The 25,609-nt window shown below is 22.4% G+C and overlaps 2 protein-coding genes across 6 annotated transcripts in view; both read left to right on the top strand.

The window, feature by feature from the left end:
- The window catches only part of LOC129615803 (protein alan shepard-like), a 160,979-nt gene that overhangs the window by 125,417 nt on the left and 9,953 nt on the right, over positions 1-25,609 (top strand). The window contains exon 3 of one of the 2 annotated variants that reach the window (XM_055531181.1): positions 921-1,087. The exons of the other annotated variant lie outside the window; for it this stretch is intronic. Within the exon in view, the coding sequence (XP_055387156.1) occupies positions 921-986 (66 nt within the window). The 3' untranslated portion in view covers positions 987-1,087. Of the gene's footprint in view, positions 1-920; positions 1,088-25,609 lie in introns of those variants that run through there. 2 annotated transcript variants of the gene reach the window in all.
- Positions 9,668-25,609, top strand: part of LOC129615802 (protein alan shepard) — a 117,437-nt gene continuing 101,495 nt past the window's right edge. For 3 of the 4 annotated variants that reach the window (XM_055531176.1, XM_055531173.1, XM_055531179.1), the window contains exon 1: positions 9,746-9,765. Coding sequence is in view for 1 of the 4 variants with exons in the window: in XM_055531177.1 (XP_055387152.1) it covers positions 9,694-9,765 (72 nt within the window). In the remaining 3 variants the exon portion in view is untranslated. Of the gene's footprint in view, positions 9,766-25,609 lie in introns of all 4 variants that reach the window. The other variant, XM_055531177.1, reaches the window with a different exon arrangement.

Here is a 25,609-nt window from a genome sequence, read left to right as displayed (position 1 = left end):
TATTTTCAATTGTTAAGTATAATTTACATACATACAATGTTTAGTTATATATCTGTTATTATATAGACATGATATATGTCTATGTACATTAGTTATATTTATGCATAATTTTAATATTTCTTTTTTAGCACATTTCACAAATTTGTTTTCAATTTTTACAGTAAAATTTTTATTTTTCCGTCTGCTTCTAACTACAAATTTCTACTACCCCCAAAACGAACTTTATTCACACAATTTAATCGTTATTATTCGGATTATTTCGGAATAATGTTCGTTCTTTTTACTTCATATATGAGATTAATATACATATTCTCAAATAATCTGTAATAGGTCATTATTTTGAAAAAATAAGTGTTTTATTTTACAATATATATTAACAGCACATTTTAAATAATTTCCTGTTCAAAATTAGTGATATTTCGTTCTCATTTGGCTTTGTTGTATCATACACGCTTGCTTTGTAAAATTTTCTAAAGCTAATTTTTTTGCTTTTCTAAATTCATTAGAAAATAGTTTGGTCCCCCCTCATTTGGCCATAAATCGTACGACTTAGATCATCTTACGATTTTCTTGTCGAATTTCCAGTGCTTCTTAAGATTTTAGTAAAAGGACTCACGTCATAAATATTAATATTCGTTTAACAGTGTCTTTTCTAATTTTAATTCCTTCATTTTGCTATTTGAATTTTTGCACAATGAGTAACAGTAAAAAAAAAAGTAAACAATTTGAAACCATAATTTTATCGATAAGGAACCATTCTGTGTAAATTTTCATATTGATTGCATACGTTCAGGCTACCTTAAAATAAAGTGTTAGTAAATTTGGATATTTAATTAATTTTTTTTTGAAGAATAAAATTTCTTAATTTTAATTTTAAAAATTTAATAAATTAATTAATGATTTTTTTCTTTTATTTACAGGTAAGTTCAACTATCATTCATAATTCAAATAGATTTCCATATGTACTAATGGTAAATATTTTATAAAATAACCTAAGTATCAAATTGATTTTGAAATAATTTTTTTTCTCCATTAAGTAATTATTTGATATTTAAAATCTTTTAAGTCTAAGGAAGCTTTAATATATAAAATTATTCGACGATTTGTTCTGCAACACATATTTTTTCATATTATATATATATAAATCAAAAGGCTTTTATGTGCATATCCAAATATGTACATCTGTGTATGTACATCTTGAAATAAAATTCTAAACATAAATAATTTATTAAGCATTTTGGTATTTTTAAAAAAAGTTGAACTAAACAAAATTTTAAATTGTTGTCTATTTGAAACTACAACTTGATGAGGTTCTTTTATGCTTAAAGGAATAAATTATTTGAAAGAGCCTAAAACAAATAGCCTAAAATAATTGCGCAGAAGTAAATACTAATTTTTGCCTTAAAATTTTTAATTTCCTATTCAACAATCCCAAATAAAATTTTTAAAATTTTCATAAACATTCTTTTATACACACAAAATGCTTTAATATACATATAAATATATATTCAGTAAATTTGCAATTTAAATTGAAAAACTTTTTATAAAATAATAACAAACAGTCAGCCTATAACGCATTAAGATTTACATATGTTAAACATCTAGTTTAAAAGAGGCCGAAATTGATGAAATAAAACACTATATTCATGTACATACATTTATATTAAAAGAAAATTAAATTAAACAATAAAAATATACAATTAACTAATATGCAAGAAAATTTTTTTATTATTATTCCCCTAAAAGTATGCAATAATTTAATACGTTAAAATACATTAATTTTTGTTTTTCTCCTTGAATTTTCAACTGCACTATACAGAAACTCAATTAAATTATTTTCAATTGTATTGTACATAAGTATGTGTCCATAAAGCATACACACACATACACACATAAATGTTATATATGCAAAAAACTAAGAAAACTTGTATAGTTTTTATTGAGTTTTCAGTTTTACTTGTCAAAAACCAAAATTATAAAACTTCTCTTTTTTTTCTTTTAATTCTGTTCTTGCTTGTTTTTTTTTTCTTGTATTTCATTAAAAACAGAAAAGTTGTCAACTTTTGATAACTAAAGAAAAAATAAATTTGTTTTTTCATTTCCTTTCGGAATTCGCCTTATAGAAACCCCATGCTTTTTGTTATTTTTTTTTTGAATTAAAAATTAGAAATGGTAAAAATTTAATTATGATAAATTAAATTTTGTTTCTCTTGTTTTGCTTTGTTGTTTCATTTCTTTTGTTTCAATATTGTTTTTTTTTTGTTGTTGTTGTTGTTTCGTCCTTTTAAAAGAAAAAAATTCTTCTTTTTCTCTTGTAGATAATTTTCTATCCTTTTTCATTTCTTTACGGAAATTTTATTTTTTTTTTGTTTTTGCTTTCTTTCTTCTCATTTTCAATATTATTTATAATAATTAATATATTTTAAAAGAAGAAAAAAATGGTTGCCCGAAAAAGCGAATATTCTATAGAGACGGGGGAACAAAATGAAATCTTGTGATTTCAACTTTGATTTTTAATTTTTTTTTTTCATAATAAAATCCTTTTGAAGAAATTTGCTTTCAATAAGATTTCATATCAACTTTTATAATTATGATATTGTGGAAATAAATTTAAATAATTTATTTTAAATAAACATTTTAAAAAGAAAATTGCCACGTTTGTTCTTTGAGAGAAAATCCATTTATTTTGCAATGGAAAATTTTAAAATTTCCAGCAAATTTATTAATTTTTTCGTTTCAAAAAGGATCTAATATTATTTGTGATAACATGACGCAGTCGTAGATAATTTATTTACAATTAATACAGTAAAATTTTTAATTAAGAAAATTCGACAATACGAGCTTTCAGCAAGAACTTATAAATACATGGAGATAAAACTTAATAGCGTATTAGAGTTTCGAGAATTTTCAAAATGATGAATTAAAAATTCTTCAAAATTCCTCATATTAAAATAATTTTTTCACATGTATTATTACTTTGTATAACTTTCTTGTATACAAAGGAAAAATTTGAAAGTTATCATCATTAAGCTCTACGTATAAATTTATAAGTTCTAAGTAAAATCAAATTGAAATTATTAAACTAAATTCAATAAATGTTTGCATAATACAAATCAAGGTATTAGGAAATTAAATATTGATTGAATCTAATAATTATACAGTTGTTTCTTGCAACCACAGCAATAATTTTCCTAATAGTTTTATAATTCCAAATAAACAACTTTAATTTTAAATTTTATGCAAATTATTGCTAAGAAAAGTAAAAAATTTTTAGAATTAAAATCAAATTTTCCAAATATTTTTAATTAATATTTATTAAATTTTTTATGTTCCTCTTGAATCTTAAGTTTATTTAAAGAAATTTCAAGAAAATTCAATTAAACATCTACAATAACTCGCTTTCTTACTACTAAATTCGATGATTATAGTTCAACCCAAATTAAAAATGCACTGAAAATTAGAAATCTGTTAAAGATCAAAATGAAAACAATATAGAAAAAAGATTTAGTTAACAATTTAGTGAATTTTTCAAACGAAATTTCTAAAGTTTTTTCTAAATTTCTAAAGTACTGTCAAGAATAGTAAATAGGTCTCACAAATGTCTAAAAATTTTCCTCAAATTTCCAAATTTTTTTTTTTTACCATTATATTTTAAAATCTAAGATTTTTTCATTCAGATTTTCTTACTAAAATATCTTTAACATCTATTTTTTTTTCATCTTTCACTTAATTTACGTCAATGCTGTTGCTTATACGAGTATTAATGTTCTTGTATTTTAATAAAAAAAAAAATATTTATATTTTATGCAGATTTTGAAAAAAAAAGAAATCTTGTAATACATACTAACAATTCTACATATAAAAATATATAAAAATAAGTATACTTATAACTACTTACAATGTGTGGGGTTCCTTGAAACAGAAAAAAATAAAACTGATTCATATCTGAATCTCTAACTAAATTTATTTTAATCATAAACACATACACTCTATGAACATAAAAAATATTACATATATACATTTGTATAGGTATGTATGTTTAAGTACATGTTCATATAAATAGCAAAATACAAAAAAAAATTCTTTAATAAAAGACAAAAGAAAAAAAAAAACTCAATTTTTTATTTGGAAAATTAATTTGAATTCAATGGAAAAAGTCAAAACGCCCCCATTTATTAAGCCTCTTTGTTTTTATACATAAGTACAATAAAATTTATATATAAAGTGAAATGTTGGAATTTTAGTTATGTAAACAACTTGTAGGTTAGGTTTCTAAGAGCTACTTGACAAGAGGAAAACTGTCATTTTTCAAATATCAAAAAAGAAAAAAAAAAGAAAAATTTTTTCCCATTTTAAGTATTTTTAATTTTTTTTTTCTCTCCCTTTTTTTTGTTTTATGGTTTTGTATATTCTGTCCACTCTACAAAACAAAAACAAAAAAAACAAAATTGGGAGAAAACATGGGGGTGAAAAATTCACCTAGGACAATAATAAAACTGTAAAAGCATAAAAATAGAAAGAAATAGAAAAACAAAAAGCAAAATAAAAAAAAAATAAAACAAAGAAATTTTATTGATAAGCTAGACGTCAATCCTTTATTACTTTTTTTATCCCATTCTTATCAAATAGTAGAAAGATAATAAAAAGAAAATGAGCAAAAATAATAAAAAAAAGAATAAATTTTCTTCTTTTTTGTTTTATTTTTTCATAATAAAGTTGGAAAAGTTTTTTTTTTTAAAATGAGAAAATAAAAATAATATCAAAGAAAATTAAACAAGCATTGTACTTTTGTATTACAATACTGCTGGTTAGTTAAAAGACATTTTACCAAGTGGTTACCAAAAAAAACAAAAGAAAAGACGAAAAAGAAAATGACAAGTGAGTGTTGCAGTAGTAGGCTCTTAAAATATCGAAAAAAAAACTTCAAGAACAGAGAGGAAAAAAATTTTAAGGAAAATTTTTCTTTCTCTTATATTTTAATTTTCTCTTTTTTTTTTTGTTCTTTTTGTTGACGTCTACACATTTTTGCCCTTTTGTTTTTTTATTATTCGATCATTTTTTTTAAATTTTTTTCTATTTCTAAAATTTTTATATATGTACAGACACACATCCATATGAATACATACACACATATTTTAAGTTGCTGAATAAAATTTTTAGCAAAGTAATAGGAAGAAAATAGAGAAAAATAAAAGCAGGAAAACAAAACAACAATAAAACAAACATGGACAAATTAATGGTCTAGTCATAGAAATTTGGACAAAAGTTTTTTTTTTTTGAATAGTGTTGCCATTTAATATTTAAATTTTTCAAGAACTTATGAATTAGTCTAGAAAGATTCCTATTCGACAATTAAATATTAAATTGTTAATTTACACAATTAACCTTTTTCATAGGCAAATTTATAAAAGTTTTAATAAAAAATCAAGAATTTGAGCTGAAGATGAAAGTCTGATGAGCACATTTGAAAATTTTTTATAACATTAATATTTTAAATAAATTCATGCTTTTAATCTGAATGTTGCAATTATATTACTGTGTCTTATGAGAACACAATAGAAGAAGTATAATTAAATTTTTCATATAAAATAATGGAAAAAAAAACCAAGAAGAAAAAATAAACTTTTGTAAAGTCTGTAAAATTTTTAATAAAATTATTTTTTTATCCTTATAGTTAAACTCATTATAATTTAAATAAAATTGACAATTTTACTTATTTAATTAGAATTTAATTAACTTAAAAAATAAAAATGTGAAAAAAAAGTATTTTTTCTTTCTTTTGATATTCTTTTGAACACAATTTTTGAATGAGATGCAACTCAATCTAATAATTTTCAAATACATACTCTAGACCATCATTTTTTAAAGAAATTTTTATTGAACTTCTCGTCTTATTCGTGTTATTACAAAGTTAAAATATTAATTTTTTTCCCAGTGAAAAGTTTCAATGTTCCAAAGAACGACATATAAAGGATAAAACATTCGATTAAAGTCATAGGTTCATCGCACTGTAGCTCAAAATACCCCATTAATAATTGAGAATTAAATATAGAACAATTTAAACATTGAAACAATTTCAATATAAAATTGCTTAATAATCAATACAAAAATTAACAATTTTCATATAATTTGTCAGCATCATATAAAATTTTTAAACCAACAATTTGCTTCAAACCGAATTTGATCCTCGGTACACATTATACTCGTATGTCTTCAACTTAGCATTAAATACAGTAATCACTCGCATAAAATCACCTCGATATAGAAAAATTTCTCATATAAGTCTCCAAAATTTTTTAATAGCATTTTCTCACTTTAAGTCATTTGAACCTACATAAAAGTAATTTTTGAATTTCTTTTAATGTTTAATTTCTTAAACATTAAGTATGCACAAAGCTTTGAACTATTTGGTTGAACTAAGTCGTAAATTTTTAAGATTTTAAGCGAGGAATTACTGTATTGCAATTATTCAAATCTATAATCAAATAAGATGTCGGGATTTAATTTGATTTAAACAATTCCTAGGATGCCATTCTTTATTTTTTATAAAATTTGACTAAGATTAAGATATTGAATTTCTAGTTTCGATAACAAAATTTGATGGCAAACTCTCTTGGGAGAGAAAATACTCAAATAAATAAATAATATTGAATTAGATTTCAAAATTTAGTTTCACTACTTAGTGCAAATCCGAAATCAATGAAAGTTTCCACTATTATGTTCAACATTCTAACATAAATGAACATAATAATTATGAGGTAAAAAACAGTGCTGAACAACATTTTTAATTAGTAATGAATAATATTAACAAATTTTCAAAACATAATTAAAAAGTTTATTTTACTTATTTTTTATTTTTGTTAGCACAATTTTGTTAAATGAAATTAAATATTTTAATTAATATTTTTTACAAATAATTTATTCAAATTATATTCAATATGATCTTGATTTTCAATTAAATTACAAATCATATTTCATTATTATCTTATAATTAGATATTATTAAATATGTTAATTTTTTTTTTACAATAATTTATTCCTAATAAATTATAAATAAAATGTACATTTAGAAATTTATTTTCAAAATTAACCACCTATAAAATAAAACTTCAAATTACTGTGACATCTGTCAAAAGCAATTTTAATCATATTCATATTATGTCAAAAATTTTAATAATGACTTCAAAAAAATAATATTTGTATATATACATACATAATCAATTATAATTGAGAAAAAGTTGTAGTATTTTTTTTTACTGCATTTTAAATATGATATTTTCACCATGTTTGCAGTAAAATATGTACATAATTCAACTTTTAATAAGTAAAAATAAAAAAAAAAAGCAGAAACGAGAAAAAAAAAATAGAAAAGTTTGGCATATACGCGTGTACATTGTATTTACTTATAGCATATAATGTTAAAATCATGTACAATATAATATTGGTTATATACACATATTGCATATATACGTTTATTATATTTATACATGAAAAGGCTCTCTATTATATAGTTTTATTACAAATAAAAGAAGAAAACAAAATAGTGTTGTTGTTAATGAAATATAAAATATAATAGATAATTTTTATAATTTACAAAATAATGTAGTATATTACAAATTTTGCGTATGTCACGAATTTATTTAAAGCCCCACAAACGCTCTTCATTAATTGATGTATTTTATACTCTTAATTAGTGTTATAATAGAAATATTTTGTTTTTAAAAGGTTTTTAATTCAAATACAAATGAAGAATTTGTTATACAATAAAATTTGTTAAAATAACCATTTAAATTAAAGTTATTAATGGAAATAACGTCCTGAATTACAAAATATAGCAGTACACACAATTACTTAAATTAGATAAATTGAGTAAGTTAAATCGTATAATAAAAATATTTTGTTGTGTTCAGCTAATCATTCAGCTATGTTTGATAAATTATTTTATTTCTTGATAAATTAATTTATGTTTCATTTGACGCCCTTTTCGCTATACAAACGAAAGCCCAGAAAGGGGCTTATTTAGAGAGAGATCACAGAAACATTTACCAAATATAAATCAGCGGATAATAATAACACTAAACTATATTTAAATAATAATAATAATAATTTTATTAAGGAATATAACAAATATTTTCGTATAAGTTGTTAACTTTCATCTATTGTTTTCTATAATATATCGCATTATACTTATTTTGTTTAATAGTAGAAATAAATACTATACTCTCCCAGTATAATGTGTATAATATTAATAATAATATATAAATTTTCTTAATGTAATAAATTTACTATAAAATATAGTAGATCCTCAGCACTATATATGTATGTTGAAAAAAAAAATTAAAATGCTTTTTAAAATGACTGAATAGAGAGTATAGAGAGACTTTTTTAATAATAATGTACTCAATGCTTTTGCTTGATTTTTGCTTATTATAATTTAACAGAATAGAAGAAGAATATAAAAAAAAAATAAATAAATAAAATGAGAGAGTGATTTTTTGTTTTCTGTAGGTGCCTCTCTCATTTTTTTTTTCCTTATATCATTAAAGTTTTTCATTTAATACACATGTATACACAAAATATAATAAAATGTAATAGCTTTATATTATAACTATATAATATATAATATTTTGTACTAAGAAGTAAGAAATTAAAAAAGTGAAATTTTTTATTTGTAGTTGTAATTTATATATATATATACATATAGGTAAATATGTATACAAAATACAACAAACAAAATATTTTTAGTGTGGAGGAAAAAAAAAAAATTAATGAAAAAAATTTTTTTATATAAAAAAAATCATCAGATCTTATGTATTCGTACATTAGGTGTAGGATGTATATTATATGATCAACTTTGAAATATACATATTTAATATACATACACATACATATATACATCTTATTTATAATGTTATATTTTACGTATTTTACAAGGATACATATATAATATGAGTATATAATATAATATTTACTTTCTCTTGTTTTCCATTTTAGTTGGTATTTTATTTATGTATCTCATTTCTTTTTCGGGAAAATATCTATATTAGAAGAATCGGTTTTTTTTTTTTTTGTGTTATCTTGTTATTCTGATTTTATTATTTTTTTCTTATTAATATTTTACAAATTAAAATTGCATACGCATTTTGCCGACACTTGTCGAAACGATTAAAAGCTGTCTGCACAAAACAATTTATTTATAGTTTATTATTAAATATAAAAATTTTCAAAAAAATAAAAAAGGTATTAAGATTTAAAAAAAGAAAAAGAAGAAATTCATTAAATTGTAAATTAATCCAATCATACGAATACAAAATATAATTTTAGATATTTATTAAATGTACAATTTTTTAAAAATTTAAGAAAAAATCTTATGTGGTTTTAAATATATTTAAAAAAAAATATAAGAGTGAATTAAATATGGCAAATTAAATTTTAAAATTTCATCACTAATATAAAAATTAAAAATTTAATTTAGAATATTTTCAAAAAAAAATTAAAATAAATTTTTAAAAATTTTGAATTTTCTCATAATTAAAAACATATTTTAAGAAGAACTCAGCTGATATTCAAAAAATAAAATTTAATTATAAATAATACAATTTTAATTTTTTTTTCATATAAAATGTGTTATAATCATATGTGTTATTTGAAATTTTAAATTTAAATGAAAATTAAAAGAAAACAATTAAAATTTATGCATAATATAAGTTTTCCTTTACAAATAATGTGCTATTGTGGAGTACAACAGCAATATAATAGCCAAACGGTGAGTCTAAATTTAAAATTGCTGGAACAAAAAAAAAAGCATGAATTATTTTTGATTATTAATTTTTTTTTTTTTTTTGTAGAAATTTCCTAAAAATTTCTAGAAAAAAAAAAATTCACTATAAAAGCTTTTACTTCGCAATAAAAAAAAAATATTTTTAAAAATTTATTCAATAATATTTTCTAAGAATTTTTGCTTTCAACGATTAAATGTGTAATAAAAACGGGAAAATTTAATTAGATTCTAAAATTGAAATTCTAAAAATTATAAGAGTTTTAATAAAAAAAAAAATAATTTTTTTTTTTTAAAAATTCATTAAAATTAAGTAAATTTCTCTTTAACAAGTAAAAATATTAAATTTTTAAAACGAAAAATAAACAAGAAAATTTTGAATTCTTATAAGAATTTTCTTAAAAAAAAAGGACTAAAATTATTATAGAAAGAAGGAAAAATTTTTTCTTTTTAAATTTTTCTTACAAAAAAAAAAAATATTTTAAGAAAAATTTTGTTTACGTGGCAAATTTTCCTTCATTCAGAATTTCGTTTACATTACATTTGATTCTCTCTCGCTCTCTTTTTTTTTTTTTTGTTCTTTTTATCCCGATTTTTCTCACGATTCTCGAAGCTCACTCTATATTTTCTTTTTCTCTGTTTTGCTCTGTTACAATTTTCTCTTTAAATTTCTGAATTTCTCTCACTCTCTATATTAAGCTGATTCAATTTTACTCATTCTTATTTTTTTTTTTCTGAATTTCTAATTTCCTTTCATTTTCATTGTTGTTTTTTTTTTCTACTGTTTTTCTTTTTTCCTCTTTGGTGATAAACTTTTACATTTTATTCATTTCGTCCTTTCATTCATGTATGACGTTGTGTTTTAAATCTGAAATTTCTTTTTTTTTTTTGTAATATGTATGTATGTAATACATACATCCATATATATTTTTGTATAATTATATATTTCCATTCATTTTCATCACCATCATTTTTGCTTTTCTACTTATTACTTTGAACAGGAAAATCTTATGTTGTATTGTACTGGTGGTGTTGCTGTTGCTGTTGAATATCAAACTGTCACTAATGATAATGTAAAGGTGGAAAATTATAATTTTACCATTTACTGTTTGTTTTTTTTTGTTTCTTGTTTTTTTTTTGAGTTGTGATGTGTTATGAATAATATCCGATTGAACTTCAAAACTTATAGGGATTTGCGTCTGTCATTTATGACACTGTTTTTTTTGTTATTTATTTCATTTATATGTACGTATATGTACATGACATATTATTATGTATATAGAAAAAATATAAGAGCAGAGGTGTACGTACCTACGACTTACATGTCCATTATTCATGTAGGTATTTTGCTTAAAAAATTTTCATACTCTTAATGTTAATATGTTCCTAATAAAGTAGTGTGTATGAATATAAGTAGATATACATGTAATATATAAATAGATTATATTATGTTGAATTCTAGAATTTTATATACATACTTACATTTTATATACACTTAATATGTAATATATTTTAATATATGTGTATATAAGGGATAAGGCTTATATACATTTAAAATATCATATTTATTAAATATATTATACACGATAAATGCATTAGATGTAGGAGCAAAAAAAATACATATCTTATATATTACATACATATGCAATGTATATATAAATACATACATTTACGTACAGCAATGTGTATACAATATGTTTCTGTGCTTTTTTTTGTGGGCGGATATGGTTAATATTTTGTTCGGGAAGTGTTCTGGAATTAATGATTAAAACTGAAATTTTTTTACGGGTTGTCAAAAAATTTCTACTTATTTTACAATATTTAATATTAATAGAAGGATTTTTGCTATGTTTTTTATTTTATGTTGTTTTTTTTTGTCAAATACCTGCCAGAATTCCTGATATATTACAAAGCATTAAAAAATTACTGGAATTTGCTTTTTTTTCATTATAAAATTGTAAACGCTCATCATTTATATACATATTTAGTACATATAAGTATATATATATTTTAGATTCAGATAGGTGTTAGCATTTTGTTGAAATATTGTTGGAGCTAGAAATACACAGATTATTTTGATTTTTAAAGTAATTGCTAAAAAATAAAGTTAAAAGCCTTTAAGGAATCATGTTACTAAAATTTGTTATTTTGATCAAAAAAGAAGTATACAAAATTAAAAAAATTAGAAAATTTTTCTAATTTCTGATTTATTATACATTAAATTCTTGAAAAATAAACTTCTTTTCTTCAAACAACATTTTCCACAAATTGAAAAGAAAAGCCACCTAGTATTTCTGAGCTATGAATTTATTTATAACAGTAATTAGCCCAAATCATATATAAATTATATGAAAGTTAATTTTATATTCAATTTAGTGCTTCAGTACATTTTATCAGATAATTATCGACATATCTACAATTTTAATGCATTTCAATCGAAAATTTCAAATTCAAATGCTTAAGCGAAAAAATTGTTATACATTGTAGATGCAACACAATTTATGAATTATTTATTAAAAAAAATATACTATATACAAAAGTACTAAAATTATAATGATAATAATAGTGAGTAATATAGTCAATCCCTTTCAAGTCTTAATTAAGTACGTTTTCTACTATATCAAATACTTTTGTATTGTATTGGAAAAACCATCTATCCTAAATTTTAAAAATTTTGAAACTATTTTGGAAAGAACTTCGAAAACGGTATTATTTTCTAAACTATTCATTGCAAGTATGTAAAATGTAAATAAAAAAAAAGGTACTTTATTTTTCCAAAATGCCTCAAGTACAATATTCTATATTTAATATTAATTTGGTAGATTTTGTCCAATAGTTTGCAAAATATTTTAAAATTTTTTCTTATATGTTGAATAGAAAGTTTTCTCACAAGCCCTCGGTACGTTCTTCTATTATAATGAAAAATGTTTTTTTTTGTTATATTAGAAGCATAAAAATTTCCCTGGCCAGCCGGCTACTGGACTGTTTTCATTTGTCTTTTTTAAAAATAAAAATATTTTGAAAACATTTAAATTCAAAATTTTCCAATGTTTTTGTTCTCTTTTTTTTTTACAATCTAGCAGAAAACGAAAAAGCATGCAAACATTTAAGTTCTTGGAAAAAAAAAATTTTTTTTTTTTGAAAAATTTGAAAACAAAATTAAATGAAAATAAAAGTTTTCAATAAACTTTTATATTTTATTTTTTTTTATATCCAAAATTAATGTTTATTTTTCTCGTATAAATCCATACGGATGTTATACACGTATACGTATATTTACATACATATATATATCAATATATTCATAATTTATATCGATTTTGCCATAAATGATTTCCTCATAATTATTAAAAAAAAAAGAAGAAAATTTTATGCATATAATTCTATATAAATATATAAATCAATTTTATAAAAACTTTTACAGTTACAACTGTACATCAATATTATAAACACAATTTATTACATACATAATATAGGTAATATAAGTGTGGATAAATCAGAAATGTTCAACATTTTTGTGTTAAAAATTTTAAAATAATAAATCTTGGCAAATTTCTAAATTATTTTAATACGATTCATTACTATATATAAACATAATCAAATGAATCTCGATATCTGATATTCCGATTGAGTCATTAACATTTGCCGGCAAACCTCGGATTCAAATTCTGGGCAGGCATACTTAATATCACAAATTATAAAATTAAAAAAATTAATATAAAAATTATAATTTTTATTGCACACCAACCAAAATAAACAATAAATATGAATAACCTTCAGTATTTAGCATGAAGAAAAAAACTACGGCAGGCGGGCCAAAACCTAGTTCAACTCCAATGACCTGTAAAACTGATATTAGACTTTAGAAGTCAAGTCTAAAATTTTAACAAATTAAGAGAATTTTATAAAAACTTCCCCCGTTATAAGATTATCCTTTAATCATAATATTATACTTATAAATGAAGTATAAAATATTATAAAAATTATGTGTTAAGATTAGAAGTCACTGATTATTTAGCAGATTGTATGTATGTACTTCAAAGAATAAAAAAAAAAATCTACATTAATCGACTTTTTCAACATATGGATTTGAACATACATTCTACATACATTTTTCTATACTTATGCGTACATTATTACGTATTCAAAATATCAGATATGGTACGATCAGATATTAAGAATTTAATACTTGTGTAGTACATACATATGTACATATTATATATGTACGTAATATAATATGCTAAATAATATAAACTGTGAATTGCGAAAAATTTTGAACATATGGCGCTTTTAATTTTATTTTTATTTTTTTCCTCCTCTTTTCTTATTTTTATTATTTTGTTTTTTTAATGACTTTTTATTTTTAGTTTCTGAAAAAAAAACGAAAACGATAAGAATTCATTTTATCGTTTTTTAATCAATATTTGTTTTTTAAATTTACGTTTATAATATTATATTAAATTCTATAATATTATATTAATAACCTCATTATAATATTAATATTACAGTTTTTATTCATCTAATGAAGCGAAAGTGAAATAAGAAATACGAAAATGAGAATTAATATAACATTTTAGCTTTGCTGTAATTTTCTCAAATGAAAGTGATAAAATGACAAATTTAATTCAATTTATTTATTACTTAAAAAATGGCTAATTAAGACAATATTTTTAAAATTTACGATATTTATTGAGAAAAAGTGAAATTTAATTGGGACTTCGAACTCTGGGCTACGTGAAAATATTATATTTTTAATTATGTGCTCTAATTACTGGACAAAATGTGTTATATGAATATGTTAATAAACTTATAATATTTTATAAGTGATGGCGCTGCTATAAATAATGATTGACTTATTGATTTGGCAACATGCTTATGTTATATTATTGAATTACGTGTCATCGTTACTTCCTCTTTTTTTTCTTTTTCTCGTTTAAATAAAAATACTCTTGGTTATCTATCGTTGTGTGTTTCGATTCTATTTATTATTTGTGGGAGATTCACAATTAATAATTATAAAATTATTAGCAACAATAATAATAAATGTTAACATGAACTGTTATATTGAATTATCAAAACATATTAATATATTGAATTTAAAATATTATATCAAAAAAGGTTTTATTAGAATAATTTTGCTAGAAATTTTAAAATCAAATTAAAATTTTCTTATTTGTTAACTATTTGGTAAAAAACTTTAAATTTGAAATTAATTTTTAAAAATTTGAAATAACACTAAGGTCATAAAATTTATTCCGATTATGCTTACATGCATTTTACATTTTCTCTCTTTTACATACATAATATCTACATCACTAGCTCTTAGTTTCAATATTAAGATTTTAAACTTACTGTAAGTAAAACAATTAAATTGAATTAAGAAGCTAATTCTAAAAATATCTTTTGATCTTTAGAGAACGTTATAATAAACGCCTTTTGTTCCTAATACAACATATTCTTTTTTTATTGTAGATTCTTAAGTATAAGCTCATTTTATATATTTTTCATTTACTCTTACTTTTTTCATTTGCTAAATAGATGAAGTATTAAAAGTTTTGTTTTTATTTATTTAAAATTTTATTTTTATTTTATTTTCACTTCAACTTTTCATTCGTTTGCTTTCATTTATTTCTATACAATTTTTCTTAACGGTACATATATATATATATATACATCTTATTTACTCAATATGTATAAATTTTCGCCATTGGACTTATTATTATTTCTTATTTTTCTATTTCTAGCCATCATAAATATATAGAAAAATTTTTTACAATTCTTATTATTTTCTTTACAGTATCGCTATTATTGCAATATATACGTATTTATGTATACTATGTGAATGTACATACTTATATTTATATATACTATTAAAATTAAATAAGGATAAAAATTGCAGTCAGTCAACCAGTCAAAAAGAATATATTATTAAGTTTATTATTCTTTTGAAAGACTGAATAAAACCGAAATAAGAGAAAACAAAAAAGAAAAAGGTGGTAAATAAACTTAAAATTAAACTTATTTATTACTATGTCTGTGCAATTTGTATAATATAAAAATAGAAGTAGTCACAGTATACGAGATTATGTGTATAAAGTCATTCAGTTAAAGAGCACTAGTTTTCTTTTAATAACATTGTTAAAAAAAAATTTAATAAAGTAAATTTTTAAGGTAATTTTCATAGTTGTTATCAAAAATGATTTTATTTATTAAAATAAGCTGGAATAAGCCACCAGTTTTGAGGCAAGAACAATAATTAGTTGCGTTTTATTTAAAACTTTTGTTTAAATTACTAAATTTGCAGAAGAATTTTCTAAGGACTGTATGGTCTGTTTGTAATTGTATACGAATATGAATGATTTATTTTAAGAGTTTCATTTTATCTGACACATGAATTCATTGAACTTGTTTTTCAAATCGTATAGTGGCAATTACCATTTTTTCACAAAATTTATAAAAAATACCAAGGGTTCGCAGTTAAATTGCTCGCCATATTATGCCAAATATAACAAAGAATTTTTGACACTATATTGAAATTTCTATAAGCAAATCTTTAAATTTTGGTACGCAATACTAGTAGTTTATATTAAATATAAACTCTAAATATTTAAATACTTGTATATACAAGAGTATATACAAGTGTATATACAAGGGTATATACAAGAGTGTATAAATTCAAATAATTCTTTGAAAGTTTGTTGTCATTTTATCGTCATAAAATAACAAAAATTAGAATAAAATAACAAAAAAATAAACATAAAAATTTGAAACAAAAAAAAAAAATTTGTGTAAATTTCTAAAGAAAAATTCATTTTTCCTGTGTAAATATTTAATTTTATTTACTTTTTCTTAAAAAGAAAATTTCCAGCGGGAGAAATTCTATTGTAATTTTTCTTTAACTTATTATGTATGTATACATTACCGCTATATACAAATCGTCTATAAATATATTTTTGTGTATTAATGTAATAAGGAAAATTTATTACATTATACTTATACACATACATACCGATAATATATATAAACCCACATACATTAATACAGGTACATATACATATAATTTTAATCTATATATGTAGATATATATATATTTTATATACCGTCATTTTCGCCGTCTGAAAATTTTTATTTATGTATAAATTTACATACTTATAATACTTGTATAATACAAAGAAAAAATATACATTTATACAACGTTATTTTTAAAACATTAAAGAAAAAAAAAAATCAAAAGAAAAAAATTTTAAAAGTTAACGAATTGCTTTTCATCACAAAAAATCAACAGGTTGATCTACCAAAACCAAATTTTTTACTGTTCACAAGCCTCTCACTCCTATTTCTTTTTTAGGATATTTCTTTTTTGGTTCCTATATTAAAGTGACAATTTTGTTTTTCGAAGTATAAAAAATATTATTTAAAGAGAATATTGCAAAATTATAATTTTGAATCCGAAGAAGAATTAAAACTTATCTTAAAAATTAAAGGTTTTAAAACAAAATGAGTGGAAAATTAAATTTTAAAATCAAAAAATTCCCATATAATTAAAAAATATTTTAAAATAATTCGGAAATAATTTTCAATTCTGAAATTAGAACCTAAACAGTACAATAAGCTGAATACAATATTATTAGAAAATATTTATAATATCAACTTTAATGCCAACAGAATTTCAATTTCAGAAGTTTAGTAAAAGCTCAATTGACTTTAAATTACTGGGATTCTCCTTGTAAGAAATTCAACCCAATAAAACCAGGACAACCACTTCATCAACCACAATTTTATAAATAAAAACTTTATTAGAAACAACCCTACTACAAAGAAGCAACCTTATTAAAAGCTGAAGCCTAGTTTTATAACAAGGCAACCTGAATGAATCTGACCAATCGATACCATGAAGAGCAAAACGAAGGAAATTTATCTGAAAAGCCCTAATACGATTTATATCAACATAACGAAAAAGAGAGCCAACCTGACATGCGTACTCTAAAACGGGTTAGATTATAAATATAGTCAACCCTTTCCGGAATCTGTCCATTAAGATTGTAATCAAAGTTTACCTCCGCGGAATAACGCCAGTTTCCTAGTTTTAATTGGTAGCAATTTTAATAAACGAAATTTATTAAAGTATTAAATAATTTAATATTTAAAATTAAAAGAGAAATGTGTACAATTCTTACATAAAACCGGAATTAAATTACTGCTCTACAAACAAAACAAACAATTTATAATTTTATTGAAATATTCAAAAATTGCCCCTAAAATTATGTAAAATTGAAATTTTGTTATGAAGTCGATTTGTTCTTGATTTTCAGTCATTTGTTAATTAAAGCAATTGAATGATATTTATAACAAGTTTCCATATCACTCTTCAATTTAAAATTAAAATATTAACAAAAATTTTCTATATATGTGTAAGTGCCTTTGTATCATCGTCAATTTCAGAAGACACATGTATATTATAAATTAAAATATTATAAAAAAAAAAAAAAACCTGATGAAAAAAATTAATTTCTTATATAAAAAAAAAGTTTAATTTTTATTTCTTATCCTTTAGATAAATAAACACGTTTCAAAAAATTTATAAGAACAAAAAACAAAAAAAAAAAATTACATAGAATTTTAAAATTGATGAACTTTGATTGAAAAACTTTTACATTTTTTTTTCTTTTCCTTCTGATCTTCTTTAATTTAAAATTATGTTCAATTTTTGGAAATCCTTCAAAGAATTTTATTCTAAAATGAATGAACAAATATTTTCAATAATTTTCTTATAAAAGTTAAATACTATAGGATTTGTACATTCATACATCTATCATAAGTGTATACGTACATGAAAATGAATGCTCTGGAATTTAATCGAAAGGGGTTAAAGATTTACAAAACAGAGAGGGAAACTATTCTTTTACAATTTTTACATTTTGACCTTTAAATTTTTCATTTATTTGCGTTATCTGCTTCTATTTTTTTTTAAATTTGGATTTTTCAAAAGATTTTTCTGCTAAATTGCTTAAGGATATTTTATTTATCAGTTAAAATTGCTTTTGAAATCTTAAGAAATATGAATTTTGTAATTAATTTTTTTTTTTTTTGACTTTTTATCCTTCCAGTTATAAATTAATAAATTCGATGTTGCTTTGACAATTTTACTTTTTATATACGGATGCAAAACATAAAACTATATATGTGGAAATTAGTATGTAGTTCGCCTTGTTGCTATGTGTCTAAGAGGAAATCTAGAAATTTTTTCTTTAAATTACAGTAATACTCAAAGAAAGCACCTATTCTTTCATGATTTCATGGTCATACAGATGCGAACGTATGTTCGAAGGGTATACTAAATTTGCCTTACCGTTTGTAACGCTAAGAAATAATTGTCTGATATATAGACTCAAGTATGTGTTTTTGATCAGCGTCGAATTCTGAGTTGATTTAGCCTTATCTGTCCGTTTGTCCGTCCGTCCATCCATCCGTCCCAACGAAAACTAATTGAGCTAAGTTTGCCAAATTTTCACAAATGATTTATTATAGTAAGTGGCCGAACTCTGTTTAAATTCGATATGATCGAGATTCTAATAATTTTCTTTCTGGTCGTTGTTGGGCACAAAGAACAGTAACCTGTCAGGCCTTATTCATTGACGTGGCAGTGAAAATGTTAAACTTTATCTCAAACTATTTTGTTACATACATATTTTGAAGAAGGGCTGAAATAGCAGAGTTCTGTGTGCTATACTCAATTTTATCTTACATAACATCATTTGCATTAAAATCATAACTTGTATTTACCATAGGATAAAATTCTATCTTTTTTATTAAAATATCTAGAAATTTAACATTCATTCTCAAAAGAAGTTTCAAAGAATTTCAATCGAATTATTTTAGAAAATTTGCATTTTTAATTAACAAATTTGTTTTAAAGTTTAAAATAAGCTCTGTGTATATATAGGATTGTATCTATATTTAATATTTTAATGACACGTCAACTAAGCAAAGATATCTCAATTACTTTACAAAATTATCTAATTTAATTGATTAACTATGTATATGAGAGAAAATGTTATAATCAAGGTTCCATGTTTTATAGGATGCAAGAAAATATTAATTTCAACTGTTTGTCATTTTTACTAATGAAAATTTATGCGGCATTCTAATGAATAATTTTTAGTTTACAACGTGTAACTTTCTATATATATAAAATTTCAACTCTTTTAAATACGTCTATAAGAGACTTACTAAAATCTCTTAATGAAATTCTATTTTTAATCCAATTATGTATATAAATGTACATAAAAGTAAATATACATATTTTGCAATTAGAAGTAGAATAAAAAAAATATTTTAATGAAACAAAAAAAAAACTTTAAATATCTTTGTTAAATTTAAGGAAAAACAAAGTTATAAAGGAGAAGAGGAACAAAGAGAAGAAGATATGCATTGAAAAAAGGTTAAAAGGGAAGGCATACTGAAAAAAAATGCCTTTCTTTTTAATGAAAGTTTATTGGTAAAATCAAACAGAAATTCACGTCCTTTTTTCTCAGTTCATTTTATGTTTCTCGTTCTGGTCCTTTCTTATAGAGGAGGATATACTTTTAAATTATCAAATAGTTAAAGTATAACTATTTTTTTTTCTTTACCTTTTAATTCTTTCTCGTCTCATTTCTTTTGCATTTCTTCTTTGTTTTCTTTAAGACAAAATTAGTTAAATCAAATTTAATAGTACTTCACTGAACATTAAAAAATAAATTTTACATAGGTATTAATATTGGTGTATATAAGTGTATGTATGTTTGTGAGAAAAAAGAAGGAAATACAAAATCTTTATATAATTATGAACATCCTATTTAAAATGTACAACTACATAATGTAATCTAAGTGTATATAATATTCAAAAAAAAATACTTAGGCATCACGCAACCTCTTCTAAAATATAGACAGTGGGAGAATGAGATATGTTGCAAAAAATAGAAAAAAATCAAAATGAAAAAACACCTTATTGTGTTATACACGCGTAGGTATATGTTATATAATATATATATTATATGTATGTGAATATATAAAGAGATGCCTTGTTATATTTGAGCTCACGTTCTATTTTAAAATATTGCCTTAAAACTCAATTTTCTGTTTTTTTTTTCTCAATTATATTGTTTTTGTTTTTTCTCTTTAAGAAAATAGAAAATTCCCAAAAGGGAAATTTTCTTTTAATAGTATTTTTTTTTTTTTGTTTTTCTGCAATCGTTGTTATAACAGTTTCGAAAATAAGTGTAGGTATAAAGGGAAAACAAATGATAGAAAAAACAAAAAAAAAAAAATAAACGTAACGCAACACAATATTATTAAAGGAAAAAAAAAGAGAAATACTTGAAAAATCACATACAACATCACTAATAATGATAAATATAACGGAATCCTTTTTGCTTTTAACCCCTAAAGGGATAAGTGACACTTTTTTTTTTTGTTATTGTTTTTTTGTTTTGCTCCCCACTTCTAATCTATTTCTCTGTACTTTTGCTATTTTATATTCAAAAATGAAACGTTTTACTTTTTTGTCTCATTTTCTTTATTTTTCTGTTGTTTTTTTACCCCACTTAAGTCGTAGAATTAGAGAAGAAGACGTTGGTTTTTTTGTTTTGTATTTGTTTTTTTTTTTACTTATTCTAAGTACCAAAAGCAGAAAAACTTTTACTTTAAGTACTTTAAAATATTGCAAGTGGAATAAATTATTTATAAATTTATCTATGTACAAGCTTCGCTTAAATAAATTATTGTAGAATGTTGCAATTTTTCGAATTTATGAGAAGCCGTACTATGTAATTCGATTTTCGTAAAACGATTTTTGCATTTGGTAGCACCAATAAATTTTCATGATACTACCATTCCATTTTTGCAAATACAAAAATCTAATTGCATAGCGAGGCTCCTGTTTATTGGATATATAGATTTAGATTTTGAATTAAGGCTATTTGTAATAGACTTTATTTTATATGTGTCTATTTTGGTACATTCTTTTATTTTTTGCAACGTATCATCTAAAAATTTTGTAATGTTTTTATTGTATCTGTTCAATTTTATTAGCGTTTGAGCTAATAAAATAATTTTATTGAATTTTATAGATTCTAGATTTGTAGATTTCAAGGGGACCGATTGGGGTAGGAGAACCCTCCGAGCCACCGAAGCCATTCCTGACTTATTGTAGCCTCCCGACGCTCCCACTCCCATCTATAATATTCCCGTCCCAAGTATAAAGCCGGAGATATCCTTCAGGGAGTTGGACGGCAGTTCCCGAATGCTTAGCAATCCCTGTCCTCATAACAATATTGTTTACGGAAACGTTATACTTTTATACATTTCAATTATATTGCATTATTTGTCATTTATATATACAGTAATATACTACTTAAAGTCGTTTTTAGAACTGAAAATTCACGACTTTAAAAGAAATTAGTTAAAGTCAGTTTCATACCTAATTTTAATATAAGAAAAATTAATTCTTCAATTTATTTGTTATTTATTTGAAAAAAAACCCAAGCCATCTAGCGAAACTAGTTACTTAGAGTGAAAAAATGGTGTTAAAATTTTATTTTTATCAAATTTTTCTATATCAAAGTGATTTTATGCGAGATTACACTACCATAAAGATTTACCTTATAATGTAAAATTTTAGAAGCTCTTGGTAGCTTTTACCATAAGGTTTTAGAAGCTCTTGGTAGTATACAAAACTCAAGCCGGTACTGTTTTTCCGCTATAATCTTCCGCTAATATAAGAAAACAAATTTTTGTAACATGAAAATTATTAATATACTTATATTATACGTTTCTATTTCTATATACATTATTTCAGTTTGCATATGTACACAGTACTTATATACTGATGACATTAGATTGAATAATATTTTATTCCACGTGCCCATATTTTTACAAGAAAAATTATATCGTCACAATATGAATTTTTAATACATGTTACCGTCATAAGAACCAAAAATTTTTTTGCGTATATTGTTAATGTGCGCTTTGAATTGCTTATATACGATTTGCGTACTTCATATACCTTGATTTTTCTTTCTTCCTTTTTTCTTCCTGTATTTTCTATTCAAAATAGTTCCTCTTTTCAAAATATTTATTTTTTTTCCGTTTTTTTGAATATTACAAAATCCTTGTTAATGTTTCCAATATGTTTCCATTATCACATATCATCAATAATACAAATAGGCGGCAATCAGTAAAAGTAAAACGAGTGTTTAAATATGAAAATCGAAGAAAAACCAAAAAAAATAAAAGAAAAAATCTGGCATAAAAATATAATGCTTAATATAATGCTAGAATAATATTTCAAAAATTTTAGCATTTTTCAAAATTTTTTAGAAGTTGAGAAATTGAAACCGGTGTGATATTAATAATATAGAAATTTATTCTACAAAAAAATAGTATGTATTGAATTTTTTGCATACATTTAGGGGAAAATTGAAAAAATTTGGCAAAATTTTGAATATCACCTTGTGATCTTTGAATGCCAATATAATAAATTCAATAAGACATTTAAGAATATTTTTTTCGAATAATAAGGAATTTAACTAGACCTAAAAAATTTAACATTTCATAAAGAAACATTATTGTGTCATAGAAATAACTACTCAAAGAATAATATTTTTCTTATTAATCGATAATAAGTCTCTTAATTCAACTTTTTAAAGAAACGAATATTTAAAACTGTTAATAATATCCGCTATAATAAGTTATATACCTTGAGAAAGTGATAGTTATACAGCAAAATAATTAAATTTAAGAGGATCAGGGTTGTTATATTTATAACAGGAAACTGCAAATTCAAATTCAAAATATATTTAAGAAATTTAGTAAAATTAAATAAATTCTTTTTAAGAATGTTAAAAGTTTAATGAAAATTATTTCCAAATTAGAAATACTGCAATCTTACTCAAATTTTTTTTGTCTAATTCGTAATTACTTAAAGCTTTCGAGCGTCTTCAGTAACTCCAGTAACTATAATTAAATAATTTTTATAAAAAAAATATTTTCACTGATTAACGAATTAGGACCAGATTAAGAAATCATTGGTGTTTCCATGTTATGTTCTCTACAACTTTTTGATTTTTTCTACTTTCTTATCACATTTTTTAAACCTTAATAGTTTACTCGTAAAACTTAAATAAAAACCTAAAAAATTTATAAAAAAATTACTGATGTAACAATTTCTGTATTGTGGATTCCTGTATTGTGAAGAACCCTTACTTTTTATCAATATGTTTATAGATTCTTACACAATTTAAAAAATGTGATTGAATTAAAAGATTTGGTAGTTCAATTAAATTATAAAATAGCTAAAATATTTCCAAAACTTTTTTCCCAAATAAATGTTTTGGGAATTGAGGCAAAATATTGACAAGTTTTTTCTAAATTTAATAATTGCACGATTAAAAATCAAACTTTCTTATAACTTTAACATTTCTAAAATTTTTTGTTAAATTTATTTTTTTCTATTCGTGTCTTATTAGTGTGGAAAACATAAATAAGTGAAGAAAACTCTCAAGGATGAAAAAATATTTTTCAAGAATTTTCTTTCTTTTCCTTCAATATTTTCGGTTATTAAAATTTTCGACATTTTTTTTTTGTTCGTTTTATATGACTGAATTTTTTGTTTTTTTAACTTTCTTTTCTTATTATCAAGTTTTTTTTTTGTTTTTTCAAAACAATTTTTCAATGACAAAGTCTTAACTTATTTTACACTATTAGCATGTTGTATTTTTTAACAGAGTGTATTATGAGACAAAATTATGAGCCATTAAGCAAATTCTTTAAAAAAAAAAGAAATTTACATTGAAAAACTTTTCAAATATTATTATTTTTGTGCTGTAGCTGCAATTAGACCTACACTATCTGTATCCGATCATTTAAACATTTTTTAAAAATCGTAATCAATTAAAATAATTTGTTTTCTATTTATAACATATTTTTCGCTCATTTATTGCCAACACGTCCAAGTCTTCAATAGTTTTTATAATTGCAATTATTTTCGTAGAAAAACATAAACTGTGAGAATGCTAAAATAATCGACAGATAAATTTGTATTTCCGTTGCCTTTTCGTATTATCATGTCACAAGGATCCCTTACCGGACTTTTAATCATTTAAATGCAAACATTTTTTATATGAGCCGAAAAAAGGGTCAAAAATTGTATAAAATATATTTAAAAATATGATTTTTCTAATACAGTAACAAAAATTAGTTCATAAATTCTACGTTTCTTCACCAAACTACAGTGGAAAATCTCTTTGCCATATTCGACAATGAAAAATTATATTTTCCGAATTTTTACAGTAAGCAAACAAAATTGAATGACCAGCTAAGAAAATATATGCACTTACGCTGGCATGTCGTAGGCTCCTTAAAATATCTGGCATACAACATATCTAGCCAATTTTTTAATCATTTTACAAGCCACCTTGTATATATAACAAAATATAATAGCATTTCAACAAAATTTTCAAAAATTTTCATATTTTTAGTAGAAACGTAAAAAATTCACGATACACAAAAGTACTAAAATATAATACAATACATAAAATCAGTCACTACACCCACATCTACACAAAATTGTGCATTGTTGCATGTATGTGTGTGTGTACATATTTTAAAAATATCTTAATATTTTGTAAACTTTAACAAAGAAAAAAATAATAAAGTTAAAAATTTGATTTTACTATTAATTTTTTGTTTTTGTTTTTTTTTTGTTCAACTCTATTTATGCTTCTTTAAAGCCAACACTGGGATATTTTCGTTACAGAAATTTCAACAATTTCAAATTTATTTTTTTTTTTCT

This window comes from Condylostylus longicornis, unplaced genomic scaffold (genome assembly GCF_029603195.1).
Source record: "Condylostylus longicornis isolate FDR11 unplaced genomic scaffold, ASM2960319v2 ptg000148l, whole genome shotgun sequence".
NCBI classification, from domain to species: domain Eukaryota; kingdom Metazoa; phylum Arthropoda; class Insecta; order Diptera; family Dolichopodidae; genus Condylostylus; species Condylostylus longicornis.
The sequence above is the reverse complement of the archived record's forward strand: the minus strand, read 5'-3'. Positions and strand labels throughout refer to the sequence as shown.